At 42.9% G+C, this 22,823-nt stretch overlaps 1 protein-coding gene across 4 annotated transcripts in view; it reads left to right on the top strand.

Moving 5' to 3' along the window:
* The first annotated feature begins 856 nt into the window (after nucleotides 1-856).
* uacaa (uveal autoantigen with coiled-coil domains and ankyrin repeats a) overlaps nucleotides 857-22,823 on the top strand; it is a 159,107-nt gene continuing 137,140 nt past the window's right edge. For 3 of the 4 annotated variants that reach the window (XM_078530102.1, XM_078530098.1, XM_078530101.1), the window contains exon 1: nucleotides 880-1,108. In XM_078530102.1, the coding sequence (XP_078386228.1) occupies nucleotides 1,061-1,108 (48 nt within the window). In that variant the 5' untranslated portion in view covers nucleotides 880-1,060. Of the gene's footprint in view, nucleotides 1,109-22,823 lie in introns of all 4 variants that reach the window. The other variant, XM_078530097.1, reaches the window with a different exon arrangement.

Here is a 22,823-nt window from a genome sequence, read left to right as displayed (position 1 = left end):
TTTTCTCTGAGCCAGAAGGTCATGGGTTCAAGTCCCCACTCCAGAGACTTGAGCACAAAAATCAAGGCTGATAGTCCAGTGCAGTACTAAGGCTGGAGGTGTTGTCTTTCCGATGAGATGTTAAACTGAGGCAATCTCACGTGCTCTCACGTGGACGTAAAAGATCCTACAGCATTATCTTGAAGACAAGTAGGGGAGTTTATATAAAAACAGAAAATGCTGGAAAAATTGAGCAGATCTGGCAGCATCTGTGGAGACAGAAACAGAGTTAACATTTTGGGTCCAAAATGACTCCTCTTTGGAGTAGGGGAGTTATTCCTGGGGTCCAATACTTACCTCTTGATCAACCTCACAAAAGCAGATAATCTGGTCATTATCACATTGCTGCTCGTGGGAGCTTGCTGTGTGCAAATTGGCTGTTGTGTTTCTTATATTACAAGAGTAACTACACATCAAAGGTACTTCATTGTCTATAAAGAGGTTTGGGACCTCGTGAAAGGCGCTAAAGTCTCAGTCCTTTTGCAAAAGAAATTCATAAGTATGAGCAATGCAAAATAATTACTAGCTCAGGAGTTTTTACTTAAAATATAAGGTCAGATATCTTGCAGCAGAAAACACATTCAAGAGGATGAGCGTCGCATTTCGTTTACTTCGAGTTGCTCGTGTTCCAGCCTCAGGTGAGCGCCTCTTCCCTCGCGCGCGCCCAGGTGAGGGGCTGGCGCAGGTCACCACCCCGTTTTCAGCGCCTGCTAATCAAAATAAGGAAATCCCGCCTTCACCTGCCCTTCATTGGCCCGTCCGTCCCACCGCAGGCAGGACGCTATTGGCCTAGCCGCTGTCAATCCGGGGCGACGCCGTGCGTCAGGTGAGGAGCGCTCCGCTCATGCTGGGGAAGAAAATTCTGCCGGAGTTTGAGAGTGGAGGGTAAGACGTTGGGAGATCACCCTCCTGCTCTACAACACCCCCCCCGCCCCCCCATCCTGAAGCCTTCACAGAAGTTCAAGAATAAACCTGCTGAGGGTAAAAAAACGAAAAAAAAAACTTTATAAAGAAGTGAATCATGAAAAGTTTGAAGTCACGGTTGAAGAAACACGAAGTGACTCTCAATGTAAGTTGAAAGCTGAGGGCGCGTCGTTTGCAATTTTCTAATTGAATACATTTGAAGACTTAACAGAGTCACAATCAGCTTAAAGTCGGTGCGGTTTGTTTATTCTGTATTTCAAGTTAATGTTTCGCATGGAAACTTTCTTTCCAGAGTTTTAGGAGTTAGTAGTTTTGAGTCTGTATCACTGTGACCCCAGTCTGTGTGTGTTTGTGTGTTTGAAACGCACTATCCTCTTTGCTAATCTAAGCATCAATTTTTATGGTGCTTAAACGCCCAACCTACGTCCCTCATGTGGGGCGGAGATTGATTAGGCAAAAAAAAAAAATTTTAAAAGTTGCTGGTCTCTTTAAAAAAAATAAATAAATCAAGCTAAAATGCCAGCACTTTGTATCAGAGCACTTTGTTGTTCGGTTGGCTTAATAGTTTAGGTGTACTATAAACCGATGCTGCCAGACCTGCTGAGTTTTTCCAGGTAATTCTGTTTTTGTTATAAACTGAGAAGACTGTTTAAGCAGTTGCACCTACAGCATTGATCACAGTTGCTACTTACACAAAACGCCACACCCAGGTTCCTGCATAGATTTCATAGGTTTACATTGGTGAGTGTAAGTTTGACAGTGAATTCAAAATGTCCAGCCTTGCTTTTAATATGATTTAAAATTTAAAATGATTTTGGGTGGAGGCTTGTTTTTGGGTGTTATCTCGGACCCTGTAGATGACATTTCAGTCTTGTGATCACTCCCAGGTGTCCGTTAGTCCAGGTTTTATGTTTGCCTCATAATCATTCCCAGATATATGTTCTCAGTAAAAGCAGCTGGAAACTAGATGACAGCCCTGTAATCACTCCCAGATATATTTTCTGTACATCTGCGCTGGCATTGTAACACTATTTGCTTATAGTTAGCCTGTAGAAAATATAATTTTGTGGCGTGTCTTTCAGTATTCTGTTCAATGCACTTGCTCTGATTTCACATTTCAACTTTTTATGTAAGTTAAATCATTGGATAATATTGCAGCTGTATGAGTATTTCCACTGACTATTCTCAGCTCATTTTGCTCTGATTATTAACGTCCATGCTTGCCTGTTGGCTGAGAGGTTTTTGTTTTTGAAAATCAATATATTTATTATAGTTTTTGAATTCTATGGTTGTGGATGTGAACCACAATATGTTCCTTTTGCTGTCGCTGGCTAGGCCAGTATTTGTTGTCCATCCCTATTTGCCCTTGAGAAGGTGCATAGCCATCACCTTCAATTGCTGCAGTCCATCTGGTGCAGATACCCCCACAGTGCCGATAGCACTGTAGCAGTTTGGTACTACTGAGTAGCTTGATTGGCTACTTGAGGGGGCAGTTAAGTAGTCAGAAACTTTGCTGTGGATCTGGAGTCATGTAGGCCAGACCAGGTAAGAATGGCAGATTTCCTTCCTTCTCTAAAGGGCATTAATGAACCAGAATCAGTGATCATCACTACTAAATCTGGCTTTCAATATTTTTTTCTTCATTTACGGGATGTGAGTGTCGCTGGCTAGGTCGGTATTTATTGCCCATCCCTCATTGCCCTTGAGAAGGTGGTGGTGAGCTGCCTCCTTGAACCACTGCAGGCCATGTGGTGTAGGTATATCCACAGTGCTGTTATGGAGAGAGTACCAGGATTTAGACCCAGCGACAGTGAAGGAACGGTGATATATTTCCAGGTCAGGATGGTGAGTGGCTTGGAGGGGAACATCCAGGTGGTGGTGTTCCCATCTATCTGCTACCCTTGTCCTTCCAGATGCTAGCGGGTGTGGGGTTTGGCAGGTGCATTCCTGCAGTGCATCTTGTAGATGGTACACACTGCTGCTACTGTGTGTTGGTGGTGGAGGGAGTGAATGTTTGTGGGAGAGATGCCAATCAAGTGGGCTGCTTTGTCCTGGATGGTGCCAAGCTTCTTGAATGTTATGGGAGCGGTACTCATCCAGGCAAGTGGGGAGTATTCCATCACACTCCTGACTTGTTCCTTGTAGATAGTTGACAGGCTTTGGGGAGCTGCCATGCTGGGATTTGAACTCATGCCCCTAGGGCATCTGGATAACTAATCTACTGCAACATTGTATCCCTGTTGTGTAAGTCTAAGTTTTTTTAGAGATATTTTCTGTTCACTGTCCTTATAGCTGTCTAGCGAGGGAGAACTTGATGTCTCCCTTATTCCACCCTGCCCCAGCCCACTCCCTTCAGTTATGGATGTGGGCTGTATCCAGTTTTGGAGGATTTGTGGAAGTGAGGAGGTCAGTTGCTGATGAGCGTTTTTGGTTTCCTGCCTTGCAGTTGCTGGCAAAGATTAAAGGTGTTTGTACCACAGCTGATGGTAGCAGACCTGGTTAGCATCCAATGGCTCCACTCCTGTATAAATGAAAGGTAGAAGACTGTGGGTGTCAGAAGAAACATAGAAACAATAATGAAAACATGCTGGAAATGCTGAGTGGAGAGAACAGGCTTATAATGTTTCAGTTGTGGACCCTTCAACAGAGGCTTCTTGTATCTAGTCACTCCAGATGTTGATGGTTCTTCTGAATGCTTCCAGACTTTTCTGTTTCATGTTAAGCTTGTTTTTTGGAAAGAGCTGAGATTCTGAATTAAGGCACACCACTGTATGTCAAATACATTTATTGTCCAGACATGTGAGGACTGCTGCTTCAGTTGTACTTTCGAGGGCAACTGGCATGTTCAGTTATCCACTTGTTTTGTAAACTGTCTTTGAGAAATTTCCAAGCTTGGTGGGAAATAGAAGATGATCAAAAACAGTCTCAGCAATAATTTACAGAATATATTGACTGTGTCACTTTAGATTAAACTAGAATCCCAATGAACCTTTCATATGTAAGAGTAATTTTTTTATATGCCAGAGGGCATATTGCTGTGCTGGATGTACATGCCCAGACTCATTCCTTTGAGCCAGATGATCATAGGTTCAAGACTCTAGAGACTTATAGCACATAATCCAGGATGACACTCCTGGTGCTATATTAAGGGAGTGCTGCACTGTTGGAGATGCTGTCTTTCAGATGAGACATTAAACTGAGGCCCTGTCTGCCGGCTCCTGTAGATTAAAAAAAAACACCCCACCATTTCAAGGAAGTGTAGGAGATTCCCAATGGCCTCAATCTATTCCTCAATCTAATGTCACTAAAACAGATTATCTGGTCATTTATCACATTACTGCTGTGGGAATTTTCTCAGTGCAAATTGGTTGCTGTGTTTCCAATATTCCTCTCCAAAAGTGCTCCATTGACTGTAGAGTGCCTTGGGACACCCAGGGGCTGTGAAGAATGCTGCCGGAATGCCAACCTTTCTCTTTTCTTGTATTTTCCTGTTCCCCTTTTCACTTTATTTGTTGGAACCGTTTGATCTCATCTTGTTCACGGAATCACAGAATGGTTATAGCCCACAAGGAGGCCATTTCGCCTGCCTTGTCTGTGCTGGCTTTCTGCAAGATCAACTCAACAAGTTATGTTTTTGTTATTTTCTATTTTTAAAAGTTGACTCTATCGGGCTAAATCCTTCTGCAGTTGCTACTAATGTACCTGAATGTTTTTGTTCTTGCATTTTACTGAGGTTTGGCTTGTTTATCCCTACAACTTCACCAGCGCACTTAAAATAGATCCTTTTCAGGGTTAATTTGTATTGGTGCGTTGATCACACAGACCGTAAAGCAGCTTTTGTACTTGCATTTGTTTAGGTTGGATTCCTGGGCTCATGAGCCTGTTTCTAGAATTGATGCTAATATATCCATCTCATTTATCCAGCAGCAGAGTCTAATACTTGTCGAGACACTGGACCTACTATCCTACCAATGGAATAAGACTGTCAGGTTCAGTAATGTGAATGTTGGGAGCTAGTTTATTGATGCTAGTCTCCTGGAACCTGATCGTTAGGAATGCTAGTATTAAGAACGGATTCAGAATCTATAAGATGATCACAGAAATGTAAAGGGCCCAACCCTGCAATTTGACCTCTGCTGTGCATATTTACAAGGATTCTAAGGATTCCCCACTAATTGTTTGCTATTCAAAAATGGAGAGGAAGTTTAATGGCTCTCCTGAGGAGGTGGAATATCGAATATCTTATGGCTTTAGTAAGAAAGTAACCCATGTAATCACTGCTTTTTGACAATTGCATGTTTCTCATCAAAGAATGAAATACTTGCCATGTCGAGATATGTTCGCTGATCTGCGTGTCTTATGACACTCTGGCATTTCATGTGATACGGTTTGTAACTTAAAATATCACAGTCAACACAGTATGTTCACTGTAAATTAAAGCTAATTGTTGCACTACAATGGTTGTGGATTTGGATCCTTGTCCTGAATGCAGGCTATTAACATTCCAGAGTGTTGTCTGTCTAATTGGAATTTATTTTCTTTCCCCTTCCCAAGTACTTTGATTGACGTGTGAGTATTAATCTGTCGGAGAGGGTATAATACAGCGCTTTGCTGTATTCAAAGAAAATTTGTTACTGTGGCTTGGCTAGGGCAACAGAATCTCAATATCTAATTTTTTTTTTTAAATCTTCACTCTGGTTAAGGGTGTCACTGACAGGGCCAACATTTGCTGATTGCCAATGCCTAGTTGCCCTTGAGGAGCTGGTGGGGAGCCCCATCTTGAATCACTGCAATCCAGTGTATGATGAAGGTGCTGCCACAGTGCTGGGGTACGGTATTTAAGGGTTTTGATCCAGTGACCTTGAAGGAAAGGCTGTGATGTGTCCAGGTCAGGATGGTGTCCACCTTGGAGGTGATGATGAGCATGACAATTACATGCTTTATTTAAATGGGTTGGGGGGTTCTAAAAGTTTTTATGGATGGATGGATGGTTGGTAAAATGTTGACCTATTCTTTGGAATGCTTGGGTTTTGGTGATGCCATATGCAGCAAATTGCATTCTTAACATTCTGGGTTGTGTATGGGTAGGAGATACAGTAGCAATTCACCATGTGGAGGGATGCATTTTTGATCTCGTCTGAGTTTAGCAGAAGGAAGGGAAAGTGGGAAGTTGAATTTATGTCTTTTTTCACAAGGAAGCAGTGAAAATTGAAGTGTTGGTTCAGGACTTCCTGACCACTGCATGTGCATTCTGTGTTGCCTCTGATATACTCTGATATATACAGAAATATATCTCTGATTTTGATATCTGGAGATAGTGAAGCCTTGTTTCCCGTCTTCCTTACTTGGATGCACTGGTTTTCTGGTGGAATGTGGGGACCTATTGAATTAGTGAATTAGCGGAAACCGAGCTAAGTGTGGGAGAGAAACAAGGCGAGAAACGGACATCTCTCATTGCCTTTGTGAACAGGATTCTTCTCATTGGCCCGTGCATTTATAGATCCACATTTTATGATGTAAGTGGATCGCTGAACATGATGTTTGCGCCATGGAGTGAGTGTAATGGATAGAGGCCCTGGTGAAACCATACCTGCAGTGCTGTGTAAAGATTTGGTCTCCTTACCTAGGGAAGGACATAACCTGCCTGAGAGGGAGTGCAACAAACATTCACCAAACGGATTGCTGGAGTGAGAGATTGAGTAGACGAGGACTATGTTCCCTGGAGTTTAGAAGAGCGTGAGGTGATCTCACTGAAACGTATAAAATTCTTAGAGGGTTTGACAGGGTCGATACCGAGAGGCTGTTTCCCCAGGTGGAGAGTCTCAATCTAGGGATTTCAGTCTCAGAATAAGGGCTTGATTATTTAGGACTGAGATGAGGAGGAATTTCTTCACTCAGAGTTGTGAATCTTTGCAATTCTCTACCGTGAAAGGCTGTGGATCCTCAGTTGTTGAGTATATTCAGTAGGGAGGTTGATAGATTTTTGGACGCTAAGGGAAACCAGGGGTATGGGGGATAGGATAGGAAAATGGCAGGGGTAGAAGATAAACCATGATCTTATTGGATGGCAGAGCAGGCTTGAGGGGCCGAACGGCCTAGTCCAGTTCCTATTTCTTTATGATCTTGTCAGTTACATTCCTATAGGATGAAAGCATGGCCTACTTGGGAGATTTAAAGTTAATTGGGTTAACACGTTTTTTGAGGCTGGGTGCATTGAGCAACGTGTCTACAGGAGCAATCCAGTTGATTTTTATAGCTAGTTTTTATATCTAAACTTCATAACGTTTTAATCTACTGTTAATTACCAGGAAATGTTAGTGCGGCTATGTTGTGAAGAATTTATAGCAGGGGAACAGACCATTTTACGCAGCTAGTCTATACTGGTGTTTATGCTTCACGTGTGCCGCCTCCTATGCTACTTCATCTAACCCTATCTGCATTATCTTCTATTCCTTTCTCCTTAAATTCACCTAGGCTATTTGCCTCAGCCACAACTTGGAGGGGAAGTTCAATGACTCTTAACTGTCCTCTGAATGAGGGCAATTAGGGATGGGCAATAAATGCTTGCTTAGCCAGCAACGCCCCCAACACATGAATGAATAAAAAAAAAGTTCCACATTCTCACCACTCAGAATAAAGAAGTTTCCCCCATGTTTCTTTTATTGGGTTTGTTAGTGTCTATCTTTTATTTCTGGCTGCTAGTTTTGGAATCTCCCATTGCAATAGTTAATTTCTCAGTGCAGAGATCTGAACCTGCAGGAATTGAAACATGTTAGGTGCAGGTGTTTTGTGGTAGCATAAAAAGACCCAAAATTGGTTGGGGAGGGGTGGGGGACTCACTGCTATAATCCCATGTACCTTTAAACTTTTTTTAGAGCCTTGAGAAAGTATATTTGCACATATTTTATCTCTTTTTTTCTTCTGGGTTTATGCGATGTTGGCAGAACCACATTTAATGCCCATCCATGGTTGCCCTGTGAAGATGGTAGTGGACTTTCTCCTTTTTTAGATCACTGCTGTCATTGTCATAATGGTGTCCCCGTCCTGGCATTCATGAAGTCATCGAACGTTTCTTTACGTGTTCATTCACACATGTTTCATAATAATGTACAATGATATATATTTTATAACGCTATGCTATCTACAGATGGTGGGAGGTGAGCAATGGTTAATCCCAGTGTCATTTTGCTTAGACTGGGAACAGTGTGAGTCAGTATTTGAGGGAAGATGTTTGGTCTTGAGCTGAACATAGCCTTTAAGTCTATCTATTTTAATAATGTACTGTGATTTTTTTCAGTAATGCTCTCTATACACTGAGATCGTCAGACACCTGACATATGACGTAGAATACATCCCCACATTAAAATAAACTCAATAATGATTGTTTGCAGCAGTCACTGAAAGCAAGACGCGAAAAGGTGAACTGAAGTTAAATTGTGTATTGAACATTTGAGGAATTTAGATGATGGGACAGCACTTGTGAATCACTGACTGCTTTGGCTGCCAGAGTCCTTGAGTCTATAATCATGCTTTTCCTGTCCACTTGTCTTGTGTTGTAGCAGAGTTGGGGGAGAGAATGACTGGAGCTGCCTCTAAGTGGTGGAAATCTGGAGTGAAAACAAAGCTGTAGAAAATGCAAAGAATCGAAATAAAAAATAAAAGTTAATGTTTTGGGCCTAGACATTTTGTTTTGAAGCTTCTGAAATATTCCTTGTCTCAAAGTGCCACACACGTCATTGGATTAGTAGATTCTTGTCAAGGCAAGGACGTGCAATGAGGAAATGTACTGTGATTCACCCAGTAATTGTGCAATCAGTCTGTAGTCTAAAGATTGTTTTCTGTCTCTCGCTGCAGACTGCTGCCTCTAACTGATTTATACCTATTGAATGGCAAATAGCTGCCTGTGTAAATTGTTGCAATAGGAGCTTCTGTTTCCATGACTGATACAAGCCAACTAGAACCACTGAATGTTGCTGTCTATATTGTCATTAGGGGGCTCCATCCATCTTAGAAATCTGTCTCGGATGTCAAGGCCATGTGGTATTGAGTTTACAGTTGTAAGATTGCCCTGGTGTAGTAATGAGCATATTTGTGTTTTCATATTTAGAAATGAAAACAGGTAAATGTGGCTTGCTTTGCCCATGGTACTGAATTTAGGCTGCTGAGCTGTATAAGAAAGTGGTTTGACATGATCAGAAATTCCTATTGGTGGAATAAAAACACAAAAATTTTAGAAAGTTGGAAATTGGAAGTAAAAATTTGAAAGAGAAAAAGAATAGGTGGCTGCCATTATACAGCAGATCTGTGAAGAGAAAAGGCAGACACTGAGTGTTAACCAACCCAAAACGTTATGATCGGTCTTTTCTCCTCATAAGTGCAAACTGCCCCATAGTGCCACGTCCAAGCTTGCTTGTTTTTATTTCAGAATTTGTCCCTCTCCCCCACTCTTGCCTCATCAGACAGAGAGAAACAGTTTCTTCCTCGGGGATGAGTCAGAGGGAGCACCTCATCATGCAAAGAGTAGTGCCTCCCACCAACCCCCCCCCCCGCCCCAAAAAACTATTGAAATGGGGGCCAATTGAAAATTTCAAAACTGAGATTGATAGATTCTTCTTCGGCAAGGGTGTTAAGGTTCTAGAACCTAAATGGTAAATATGGATCAGCGTGAATCATTGGAACTCACTACCTACAAAGGTGATGGAAGTGGAGACAATGAATGATTACATTAGGAAATTGGATCGTCACTAGAGGGAAATAAACAGGAATATGGTGATAGAGCGGAGGAATGGGACTGACTGAATTGCTCTCTTTGGGAGAGCCAGCATGGACCCGATGGGTTGAATGACCTCCGTCTGTGCTATAATGACTCCCTGTTGAATGGTGGAATGGGCCTGAAGGGCTGAACCGCCTCCTGCATTTCCTATGTTCTTTAGTTGACGAGACTGTTCCATTTACGCTTTGGGGTGTTTTTTTATGTGAGGAGAGGAAAAGTTTGTGTCAGTGGTACAGAATGGGTTGTTCTCAACCACTTCCGTTGCTTTAAATGGCTAATGAACATAGCTACGTATTAGCTTCTCTTTGGAGTCAAAGGACAAAGAAGCAGTACACCGATTTTCCTTGGAACAACTGCATGTTTGGTTGTAGCGGGTGGGCAAATATGGATGAAACTTCATCTGCTTAGCATGGCAGATGATGAGAGTTGGACACAAAATCCAGGAGCTTTGGGAGCGATGAGTAAGCATTTCAAAGGAAATTTGTTGAGCTCCAATAGTTGTATGGCAACGGTTCTAACATTTAGGAGTTGGTATGACAACATAGTCAGCCTACGCACCCGGGATATCTAATACATCGCGAAGATGCAAGTACAGGCCTGCTGTTCTTTCACATTGTTTTTTTTTGGATGCTTTTACTTCTTGAAACTAGAAATGATTTTGTGCATTCTCTTTCTTTTGTTCAGTACTAACCTGTCTGGCACCCTCTGTCACGCCTCATCAAGGACGGTGAGCCCACAATTCTTCAGTTTCCCATAATTGAGTCCTCCAACACCATAGGGTGGCAATTCATTGCCTGACATCCATTATCTTACTATGTGAATAATGACCTAATCCAATAATGTGAGTAGAAAGCAATCCTTTGTCCAGCTCATTACCCCGTTTCCTAACATTCCATTTGATTTTAATAAGCATGCAGTTTAATGGAACTGTAACGTTAGTCCGCAGCTTGAGTATGTCTTTTGAGCTGATTCTTTGGACTCGAACTCCAGAGAATTAAGGGGTTTCCTAAGTTCCCTGTTTTAGAATCCGTGGATTCTTAAATTTCAATTACAAGTCATACGATGAGTTTCCAGTGCCTTGTGAGGGGAAAAATGCAAGTTCTGCTGCTTCACGTTCTGCTACGGCACCATAGATTTCGGGGAGGTTGAAGGTTCTTGGATTTTTGCGAATTCCTTGATTGATCAGAGGCTACAATAGTATCTGCTCTCTGTGTTCTCATTGGTGCCATGTCCTTATGTTTACTGACCTGTGTTGGCTCCAAGTTCAGCAAAGCCTGTAAGTTGAAAATCTCAGCCTTGTGTTCAAATCCTTCTGTGGCCTTTCTGTTCCTTATCTCTATAACCTCTTTTAGCTGATAACTCTCTGAAAACTCTGCCCTTCTCCAGGTTCTGAACTCCTGAGCACCCACCGCTTCCTCCGTTCCACCATCGACCGCTGTGCTTTCACTTTCTGGCCCTGAGCACTGGAATTACCTCCCTAAAACGCTTTGCCTCTCCACCTCCTTCTCCCCCTTAAAACTTATCTTATTGGCTGTATCACCAGATTGATGAGAGACTGTGTTCCATTTATGCCTTGGGGTATTTTTTTATGTTTGAAGAGGAAAAGTTTGTGTCAGTGGTACAGAATGGGTTGTTCTCAACTGCTTCCATTGCCTTGAGTGGCTAATGAACATAAGTACATATACGGGAATGGAAAAGAAATCAGCCGAGGTTTCTGTTTTGATGTTCTTCGAGATCTTTGTCACAGAAAATGCAGGTTGACGACGAGAGTTGGGCTTGTCCGCCCTTTACAGTTGTGTAACCTGCTGTCACCCAGTAGTTTGGGCTGATGCCTGAAAAGAGCCACACGGGGAAAATACTGGTGTTCCTTAAGGAGCTGTAACCCAGTGCGACTCCAGAAGTGAAAATTTGTAGAGATAGTGGCCCAGAACTTCCTGTCAACGGCGAAGTTGTGGCTTGTGCCACTGACTGCATTTTAAAATAATTTTTTTGTAGGCTGCAATGGATATTTGCTTTCCCAGCTGCAGTACGGATCCATTAGTGAGGTAAGCAGGGCGGCCTAGTGGTGAGGCTCAATTCCACTGAAGCCAGGCCAACCCTGTTGATGTTGCGGAGGCTGGTGGGTCTCTCCTCTGCTTCCACTTATCGCTGGCCTTCTATCCAGCTTCACCTGTCCCGCCCCCCTTAAACAGTATATATTTCACCACATTTCTCCTTCCCGTCAGCTCTGAAGAAGAGTCATACGGACTCGAAATGTTAACTCTGTCTTTCTCTCCACAGATGCTGTCAGACCTGCTGAGTTTTTCCAGCATTTTTTGTTTTTGGTCCCGAGATGCTTCACAGGTGCATTATAGAACAAAATTCGACATTGAGCTACATGAGGGGATATTAGGACAGGTGACCAAAAGCTTGGCCAAAGAGGTAGATTTTAAGGAGTACCTTTTAAAGGAGGATAGTGAGCTAGAGAGGTGGAGAGACTTAGGGAGTGAATGCTAGAGCCTAGGGCCAACGCAGTTGAAGGCACAGTTGTCATTGGAGGAGTAATTAAATTGGGAAATCGCAAGAGGCTAGGATTTAAGGAGCGTGGAGAACTTGGAAGGTTGTAGAACTGGAGGAGGTTACAGAGAGGGGTGAAGTCTTGGAGAGATTTTAAAACCAGAATGAGAAATTTAAAGTTGAGGCATTGCTTAACCAGGAAGCCAATATTCATTCACATAATCAATGTGTGTATATATTTAAACTGGCTTCACTTCCACATCTCATGTACTGACTGGCCTTTGCTGCTGTCTCCTCTACCTGCAGCTGAGACTGATTAACAATGAGCAGTGTGGGTGGTTGGCCCACATTTGACCTTCCTTGTGGGGCCACACTTCAAATAATTTTTCAAAGTATTCATGTTGCAGTCATAAACAAGTATAACCATAACCTCTGTTCCTGTTTATTTTGGAAAACAGGTGCAGTTAATGTTTCTGCTGTTGCCATTGAGAGTCCCTGTCGACCTGTCTTTTGTTTCTTTACTTGTCTTATTGCCACCCCCATTTGCTTGGCACTGTCATCCCTTTTGTCATTTAATCGCTCCACCCTATCAGGGACCTTCCCTTCTGTTCCTTCCTCCCTGGTTCTCTCTCCACAGCTGCTGCCAGACCTGCTGAGTAATTCCAGCATTTTCTCTTTTTTTTCAGATCTCCAACATCTGCACTTTCTTGCTTCTGTCTTAATGTAGAATGGTTGAGCCAGGATAAGGAAATATAATTCAGAAAGTTTGATGCAAAAGATGTGCATCTAAATATATTTATTTGTGATAAAACAGGAGTTTGATAGAATTACACAGAACAGCACTAAACAGGCTATTTGGCCAATCTGGTCCATGCTGATTGCTTCTGCTCCAGACGTGCCTCCTCCCACCGCAATTCATCTCTCCCTATCAGTATAATCCTGCTATTCCTCGCTGCCTCGTGTTTATCTAGCTTCCCCTTGAATGCTTCAGTGCTAAGTATTGCCAAACTTCAGAAAGTATACTAGAAAGGTTGTGGAAGCAGAATCAATAGTAACTTAATTGTATGAATTCTTTTGTGTTCGCATACATTCCATTTGCCGCTACAATGGAGGTGGATGATTCTCACGACTTGAACCTGCTCTCAATCGTTGATTTATTTTATCAGGGGTTCCGTGGCTGTGGCTCAAGGGTAGCATTCTCTCCTCCAAATCAGAAGGTTACAGGTTCAAGTCTCAGGCTTCAGCGTATAATCCAGCTTGAAGCTCCCAGTGCGGTACTGAGTGAATGCGTCACTTTTGTAGGTAATTTCCATTTTTGCAAGAGATATTAAAACGAGGTCCTCGCCTGCCCGATCAGGTGTGAATTTGTGACTGGCTGCAGTGGGAACAGGCAACAAAGGAGAAAGACTGAGGATGGAAACATTTTTTTTATATAGGGAAACACATTTTTAAACAGAAATAAATGAAATCTCCTCCCCCTGCTCCTCTGTGGTTCCCCTGGGTTTTATTTCCCATCTCAAGGTGTCACATTGATTACAAAGTTACTTGCCTGTTGTGTGGTTCGTGGATCACTGGTGGTCCTCCAGGTGACCCGCGGGCTGGTCCAAAATACAAGTCACTGATGCGAAATGCCACAGCTGAGGTCCTAAGAGAGAACATTCCAGAAACCTCCAGCCCATCACTTGGTGAAGTGACACAACCAGACCGGCTCCCGTGTGCATGGCCTGAGTTGGCATAGGGCAAGCAACAACAATGTGTTTTTATAAACAAGATTTACATGACCAACATACAACCTGTGGGGCTGAAAACAAAGATGGGGAGCCGGTTGAACATGGAGCCTGATGTGAGACTGAAGCTCCCCAGCTCGGAACCAGACATCACTTTATTGACGTTGCTTCAAAAGCATTGTCATTCTTATATAAAAACAAAAAACTACTGCGGATGCTGGAAATCCAAAACAAAAACAGAATTACCTGGAAAAACTCAGCAGGTCTGGCAGCATCGGCGGAGAAGAAAAGAGTTGACGTGAGGACTCGAAACGTCAACTCTTTTCTTCTCCGCCAATGTCATTCTTCCCATTTATCATGCTGAGTTTTTTGCGGTGGCGAAGGAAACTGGGTGGAGTTCAGCCAGTGGGTGGTTCACAGGGGTCTTTTGCCCCACCCAAGTGGTCCGCGGACGAAAAAGTTTTAGAGCCACCGATTTAAAACGGTTGAAAATGTTGAAGCCTGTAGGATATTTTAGTACTGAAGTTACTCCTGTAGGATCATTCATTCCTTTAGTAATAAACTGAGCATGTGACTCACTGTGGAATGTTATTGTCATACACAGCTTCTTGCAACTGGCAAATTGGGTCATGCACTATGCTGTCTGTTCCACAGATAAAGACAGGCCTGTCAACACACATGCATGGTGGTGAAGTTAAGCTCTCTTGGAAACTTGTTTTAGTTACACTATAAAATTTGCCTTAGGCCTGGATAAAGTTTAAGTTACTGATCCAGGAGCGTTCTTTACTCTTGAATTGAAGAAGCATTTCCACATTTAAGGTCTCAGTTGCATTCCACTGTCTGTTTTATTCTGGTAGATTTTTTTGTCCTCGATGAGGCAAGCTATTTTAATGCTGGGCAAGGTGGGGGGTGTGGCGAGGGGGGGGGGTGGGTGTCGGTTTCTGCTTTGCTCCAAGTCCCAGCATCCCTTCTGAAGTGCAGCACTCAGTGTGGAACTGAAATGTCAGCTGTGGTTATGTGCTCGAGACCTAAGACCTTCTGTTCCAAAGTGAAGACCCCCCCCCCCCAACTTATTTCAGTGGATGATTATTAGTGATAAGGGAACGTTTCTGAATTATGTACTCAAGCTGTTATAAAACATAGGAACAGGAGGAGGCCTTTCAGGCCCTCGAGTCAGTTCCACTCCACTCTTAGTTCATTGTTGGTCTGTACCCCAATTCCATTTAATCTAGCTTTGGTTCATATTCCTTGACATGCCTGAGGTGTCAGCTGTGGCTCAGTTCATAGGACCCTCGCCTTTGAATCAAAGGGTTGTGGGTTCATGTCCCACTCCCGGAAACCAAGAACTGTGATTGTACTCGAAAGAGTTGCAATCTGTGACTGTTGATAACTCGAAAGAATTTCCTTGACATGCCTACCAAGCTAACACCCCTACCTAACCAAAACCTATTGATTTCAATGTAAAAAATTTCATATGGCCCCCAGCCTCCACAGTCCTTGGGTGAAGACGGTTTCAGATTTCCTCTACCCTTCATGTGAAGAACAGTTTCCTGATTTCTCCCCTAAATGACAAAGCTCTAATTTTGTGATCATGCCCGTTACCCTGTATTTCCCAACAGAGGAAATAATTCATCTATCAAATCAGCTGGATTAGATCACCCCTCAACCATCTGAATTCAATAGAATACAGACCAAGTTTATGCAAATTGTCCTCCTAATTTAAGACATTACATTCATTGAAGTGAGGGAATATCTCTACAAATGTTCAGACCATTAGAGTGATTCATGTCCATACTGTGGAATAGAATGTTATTGGATGCGACTGTTTTAGACTCTGTACATTAATGTACCTTCACTGCCAAGCTCTCACATTCTTAAAAACAAAAAACTGCGGATGCTGGAAATCCAAAACAAAAACAGAATTACCTGGAAAAACTCAGCAGGTCTGGCAGCATCGGCGGAGAAGAAAAGAGTTGACGTTTCGAGTCCGCATGACCCTTCAAAGGGTCATGAGGACTCGAAACGTCAACTCTTTTCTTCTCCGCCGCTGCTGCCAGACCTGCTGAGTTTTTCCAGGTAATTCTGTTTTTGTCTCACATTCTTAACCTCATCAGTGCAACGAAAGGGTGGATGGAAACATTCAGTAGTAATTTTCAAAAGGGAATTGGATATATATGTGAAGGGGTGAAGTTTGCAGAGCTGTGGGGCTAGTTCAGAGAATTTGTACAGATAATATGTGCTGAATAACCTTCTGTATGATTGTTGTGCAGTGAGGAGATGCTTTGCCCTGCAAACATTCTGGTGGGAAATTAAGATGGAGCATTGACAGCTGAGGATCTAATGCAACACACTTTTAATGAAGGTCATTATGCACCCTGTAATTGACATTCCATGCTACAGTAGTTCCGGAATAGACAGGAAAAGTATGAAATTTTCTTTTAGATTAGATGCTAATTTAACTTTCCAATTCCCGATTACACAGGCAATCTTGTATTGCAAACTTGGAAGCATAAAGAAATTAATTCCTATTTGAGTAGATTTTGGAGGAAGGAGGGGAATGTCTTAATTCATGTTGGGCGTAACTAGTCTGCCCTTTTACAATAGATTAAAGCCAGCCAGCCAATTTTTCGTCAGATTGTTTGATCTCTTTCCAGTTCTAGCAGCTTATCATTTTATACCAAATACTTACTTCAATAGCCCGCCCTGGAAAACCATTCCACACCCAACTCTTACGGACAAAACAATTCTGCCTAATCCCCACCCCCTCTCCTCTCACCCCCACACTCACCTGCAATGTGACAGGTTTACATGAGAATTTTCCATTGTTATTGTGGGATTAGGAATTTTTAATGAGAAAAAAGTTGATAGAAGTGTGACAACCAGGTGCGTAAGGTTTTGTAGGCAGGAAGTGTGCTGAAGAGTAATATTTCTACATATCATTTTATCATTCCTTCTCTCCTAAGGCATTAATCCTCCTGTTGCACTTCACCTGCATGTTCATCATTCATATGAGTTTTGACAGTGAGTGACTGGCATTTGAGGAGGTAGCACATCAGAGCTAGTGACTTGCCTGACTATCATTTGTAAAAGATGGAAGCATTAATGTTAAGAATTGTTTATGAAATATAGAATGTGCTTATCTTACAAGGAAATATTTTCATACCTATAGCATCTTTAATGATCTTTGGACATCACAAAGTGCTTTACAGCTGATGAAGCACTTTTAAAGTTTTCACGGTAATGTAGGAAACACAGGAGTCAAGTGTGCACAGCAGGTTCCTACCTACAGTAAGATAAAAGCAAAAAACACTGCGGATGCTGGTAATCCAAAACAAAAACAAAAATACCTGGAAAACTCCAGACCTGCTGAGTTTTTCCAGGTATTTTTGTTTTTGTCCTACCTACAGTGATGTGATAATGACTAGATAGTCTCCCTTAGTGGTGTTGGTTGAGAATTACGAAGAGGCCAATGTGCCCAGATATTACCATGAAGCATGCCATGTTCTTTGTCCCTAAGAAAACAGTACTGCACTACTGAACTTACTGTGCCATTCTGGAATTAGTTGGAAAGGTGTGCGAGAGCTGGCTGGAGTGCTGGGGAGGAATTACCTGATAACTTTCCTTGTTATGTTTGGGAAATACGTGATTTCTGTTTTGAGCTTCCCTTATGAATTTCAGAGGTAAGTTCAAAGGTGTTTTTAAAAATTCATTCACAGAATATGGGCTTCGCTGGCTGGGCTGGCATTTATTGCCCATCCCTAGTTGCCCTTGAGAAGGTGGTGGTGAGCTGCCTACTTGAACCACTGCAGTCCATGTGGTATAGGTACAGCATTGTTGAGTGTACCTCCACCACATGGACTCCAGCAGTCCAAGAAGACAGCTCACCACCACCTTCTCAAGGGCAACTAAGGATGGGCAATAAATGCTGGCCCAGCCAGCAAAGCCCATATCCCGTGAATGAATAAAAAAACAGTGCTGTTAGGAAGGGAGTTCCAGGATTTTGACCCAGCAACAGTGAAGGAACGGCGATATATTTCTAAGTCAGGATGGTGAGTGGCTTGGAGGGGAACTTCCAGGTGGTGGTGTTCCCATCTATCTGCTGACCTTGTCTTTCAGGATGGTAGTTGTCGTGGGTTTGGCAGGTGCTGCTTCAGGAGCCTTGGTGAATTCCCGCGGGGCATTTTGTAGATGGCACACACTGCTGCTGCTGTGCATTGGTGGTAGAGGGAGAGAATGTTTGTGGATGGGCTGCCAATCAAGCGGGCTGCTTTGTCATGGATGGTATCAAGCTTCTTGAGTGTTGTGGGAACTGCATTCACCCAGGCAAGTCAGGAGCATTCCATTGCACTCCTGACTTGTGCCTTGTAGATGGTGGACAGGCTTCGGGGAGTCAGGAGGTGAGACAGCTCTCCCAATTTCAGCACTGGCCCCTAGATGTTAGTAAGGAGGATTTTGCAGGGCCAACAGGGCTGAGTTTGCTGTTGTCGTTTCCGGTGCCTAGGTCAATGCCGGGTGGTCCGTCTGGTTTCATTCTGTGGCACATACCATGTAGCAGTGGGGACACTATTTAAAAGCAAAATGCTCCTGTTAGTTTCAGGCTTTTGTTACTGGAGCACTTTCTCTTATTGCAGCTGTTAATCCTCTTCCAGTTCTATCTCGAAATGGGATTTTTTTTTTGTCTCCGTTGGATTGAAATATATATTTTAAATATCTTGGGGAGGGAAACTTCTACTTTCCATTTGTGCGGGAACAGTTGCTCACCCTTCAGGGTGTTTGTGTTGATTCTGACGTTAGCTGTGATTTGTGACTTCTTGTGGATTTATTGAGCTTTATCTTTTCTTTTTGGCTGAGAGCTCCCCAGGCCCTGGCTACAGGACCTCCGATATCATGATTTTGGCAAAAATGTCTATGTTGGATGGCCACGCTCCAAGTATTGGCAGTGTAATTAACTGCTGACTGCACGTGGCATGTGTATGCTGTGCGTAAATTTAATACCTAAAAGGGTCTTGAAAATGTTTCTATTCTGTACGTGCGTTGGAAGCATCCTCTGTTAAACACTATGACGTGAATTCGTATTCCCACAGCCAATGCTGTACAGTATGCTGTGTTTATCTAGGGGATTTTATTGTTTAATATTTTCTATTGAACCGTGGAAAGGACTTTGGGCAGACAGTATAATCACGTGTACCGTTTAACCACTCGAGGTAACTTGCAAGATAGGCCAGCGATTGGTTTGACAGTTTGATGAGCGATTATTATGTTTTACAGTTGAGCAAAAGGCGTACGCCTGGGTCGCTGGTTATAAAAACATTGGAAGTGTTGATTCATCAAGTGGTTTTATGGGCCTCACAGTGCTCTGGGATTTTGACAGTGTATTTCCCATTTTATACATAGATATTTGTGAGAGATTGTGGACTCCCAAGCAGGAATCTTGATTAGTCAGTCTCTAATTCACTGAGCTTTTGTTTGAATGTACCTTTATTCTCGGACCAGCTGTCCTGGTTTGTGACCAAGAGGGAGGGGGGAAAAAATCAGCATTTTTACTTTGGGTTTCCAGCATCAGCAATTTGATTTTATTTATCTAAATGTTAAAATTTGCTTGGTTGGCAATTGTGCCCGAAATGCCACCCAGTGCAAGAGGAGGATGAATGATCTCATCTGCTCTGCCAGGGTAAGTAAGACATCCTTCAACTCCCTCCCAATATCAAACTCTCATCGTCGCATCATGCACTCAAACAGCTGCTCTCTCCAGGGATCTCACACAACCATTAGCGGGCGACACATATCAACACTCATCGTCTCACCGAGACTTTCACATCACCACCGTCCCATCTATCATGTTGCTCACACACTATCTTCTAGCTCTTCTGGGGAGGGCTCACCACACACAGGGGACATGCATCGCACCCAACCTCTGCTCCGTCCCTTCTCATCACATGCCTTTCTTTCTTCTTCATATACGCCAAGCTGGTGCACAACAGGCGTGAGGGATGGCTGACATTATTGCCCTCACTGAGTTTGAGGAGGCTGCTGCTGAGCTAGCTGGGGAAGACAGGGATAGATCCTCTGGGGAAGGGGAGATCGGCCTCTCCCACTAACCTAGTACGGATCGCAGCTCCATCACTTCATCAAATCCTGACATTCACAGTGAATCACGTGCAGTCTTATCTAGCTCCGGCTCATTAACGGACACTCTCGACACCAGCAGATCGAGGCTCTCAAGCCCAAAACCAGGGCTAGACCACAGACTTCATCCGAAGAGGAAGCTCCAGAAGAACCATCACGGCACACTCACACACCCTACAGCTTACAGAGACACACGTTGCTGGGGCACAGATGTAGATTAGGCTCAGGCTCACTTTTAGGGGAACATCTCACTGATACGTCCCACAGCAGTCGGAGGCAGGGACAGCCCAGGTCTCCGGCACTCGGAGGGCTACTGGAGACCAGCCAACTACTGAGTCAGATGATGAGCCTCTGGAAGTGGCAACCAAATCAATGATTGCTCATCCCTCCCCTTAAGGCAGTGGAGAAATACAGATACCAGGAGCAATGCCTCAGTAAACGGCTTCAGGAGAGGGAGGAGTAATGAGGGGCGGGAAATGTTTATGCGAGGTTTGGGTGGTGCGTAGCACTTTGGTTGAAACTTGAGTTTGAGAATTAACAGTGACAGTATCCTCCAGATGTCAGAATTTCTAATTCATTACTGGAAACTTTGTGTGGAATGTAACTGACCAGTATCTGGTTGCAGAATATAATGGACAATTAAGAGTAATTATAGAATTATAGTTAACCTCCAGCATTGGAAGTAGGTGAAGGTAATGGGTAATGTTTTTGCCCCTGTTAGTCTATAAATAATGTATCTTAAAAACTAATGGACAGATTTCAAAGAAACCTGGTACAGAAATAGGATATGGCCCAAGGAAGAACTGATTAGATTTTGGTGAAGATGCTGATTTGGACCTGGATCCTGGAGTTATTTTAAAGGATTTGTTAACATTGGGATGGAGCGAGTTGACTTTTTATTACACGTTGTGGATTGTTTTATTTTGAATGTTGCTGAGTGTTTTAGACTGTTGTAGATTGCCTCAGCTGCTGTGGTGGAATTTGTCACAGCTGTTAAATGTGAGCAGAGTTTTCAGAGTAGATTGTTGGCTGTGGATTGGCCTAAGGCCTTGGTGAGATGAAGCTACTTGAAAAGAAGATTTTCTTTTTTCTGCTTTGTACATTACAGAGCATCAACTGGGCAGGGAAAAGCCTCAAGGAAGAGTTGCATAATTGTAATAATGTTGAGTTAAAACAGCGTTGCGGAGGTATGCACTCTACTGAGTGCCTGCTTTTTTTTTATTTGTTCACTGTTTGCAGTTTCCAAGTTAGGCCAGCATTTATTGTCCACCCCTAATTGCCCTTGTTTAAGAGTCAACGACATTGCTGTGGGTCTGGAGCTGCATGTAGGCCAGACCAGGTAAGGATGGCAGATTTCCTTCCCAGATTTTTACAACAATCGGCAATGGTTTCATGGTCATCATCAGACTTTTAATTCCAGATTTTTATTGAATTCAAAATCCACCAGGGTGGAATTCGAACCCAGCTCCCCAGAGCATTACCCTGGGTCTCTGGAATACTGGTCCAGTGACGATACCACTATCCCACCACATCCACCTGTTTTATCTGAATTCATTTAGAATCTTGGATCATGAATTGTGTGGGGCCATTTGAATCCAGAGATGTAGATTATGTTACAGACGGGAGAGAGATGATCGGAATGGTTCCCTTTTTTCCACCTCTTGACAGATTGACGAGAGTAGGATTAAATGGGCCTTTCTGGGAATGGCAGGCGGTGACTAATTGGATACCACAGAGGATCTGTACTTGGGCCCCAGCTATTCACAATATATATCAATGATTTGGATGAGGGAACCAAATGTAAAATTTCCAAGTTTGCTGATGACACAAAACTAGGTGGGAATGAGAGTGGTGAGGAGGATGTTAAGTTTCTGCCATGTGAGCTGAGCATCTTTTTCCATTGTCCCCACAAATGGTCTCTGATGGCAAGGCCATTGCCAAACAAAGGAGTCTGAGCATTGCCAATTTACATGACATCGTGATAAAATTGAGTTTTTCACACACATTCTCTGAATTTCAACTCTGGAGTTGAAAGGTCTGCAAACAGTATTGTGAAACAAGTTTCTTCCAATTATTTGGAGAAGGGCAGCCATTAACCTCAGGGAGGGTCTTTTGCATTTTAATGACTCCTGAAAGATATGCCCAGAAAGGTTGCTTGCGTTTGATGTCTTTTGTCAAGACTTGTGCAGACATGAAGATTAACTCCAGGGGGCCTGTAGTTCCATGTGTATTGGCAGGAAAGAAAAGGCCGCCTGACCTCTGAAATCCATTTTCATTTGAAGTGTCCATTTTGAGTTTATACTTCACAAGTCCATGTTGCGTGAACATGACAATTATGTTGCAGTTTTTGTGACACATGCTGGGCATTTGACCCTGTTTGTGAGATTCGCTAGCATAGCGGTGTAAACTTTATAAACTTTGACAACTTAGTTTAGAAATAACAGCATTTATTTTTACTGCCACTTAACTGCAGGTAAATTTTGGGTTAGATTAATATAATCCATATTTTTAGTTTAGCACTTTGATGTATTTTGTTTAACTTACGTGTTTCAACAAAATTGAGATGTTTTGAGATTTGTGCATTTTTTAGTGGTTTCAAAGAAAAAGCCCAGCAGTTTATTAAAGGCGTTTAGTTAATCGCCAGTGGATTATGGAGGCCCTTTTTCTGTTTGTGAATAAATTTGTGCGTTTATTCAGCATTTCCCACCTCTGAAAGTGCTTTGCATGCAATTAATTAC

Source organism: Cetorhinus maximus, chromosome 26 (assembly GCF_964194155.1).
Source record: "Cetorhinus maximus chromosome 26, sCetMax3.hap1.1, whole genome shotgun sequence".
In the NCBI taxonomy this organism is placed as follows: Eukaryota; Metazoa; Chordata; class Chondrichthyes; order Lamniformes; family Cetorhinidae; genus Cetorhinus; species Cetorhinus maximus.
The sequence above is the reverse complement of the archived record's forward strand: the minus strand, read 5'-3'. Positions and strand labels throughout refer to the sequence as shown.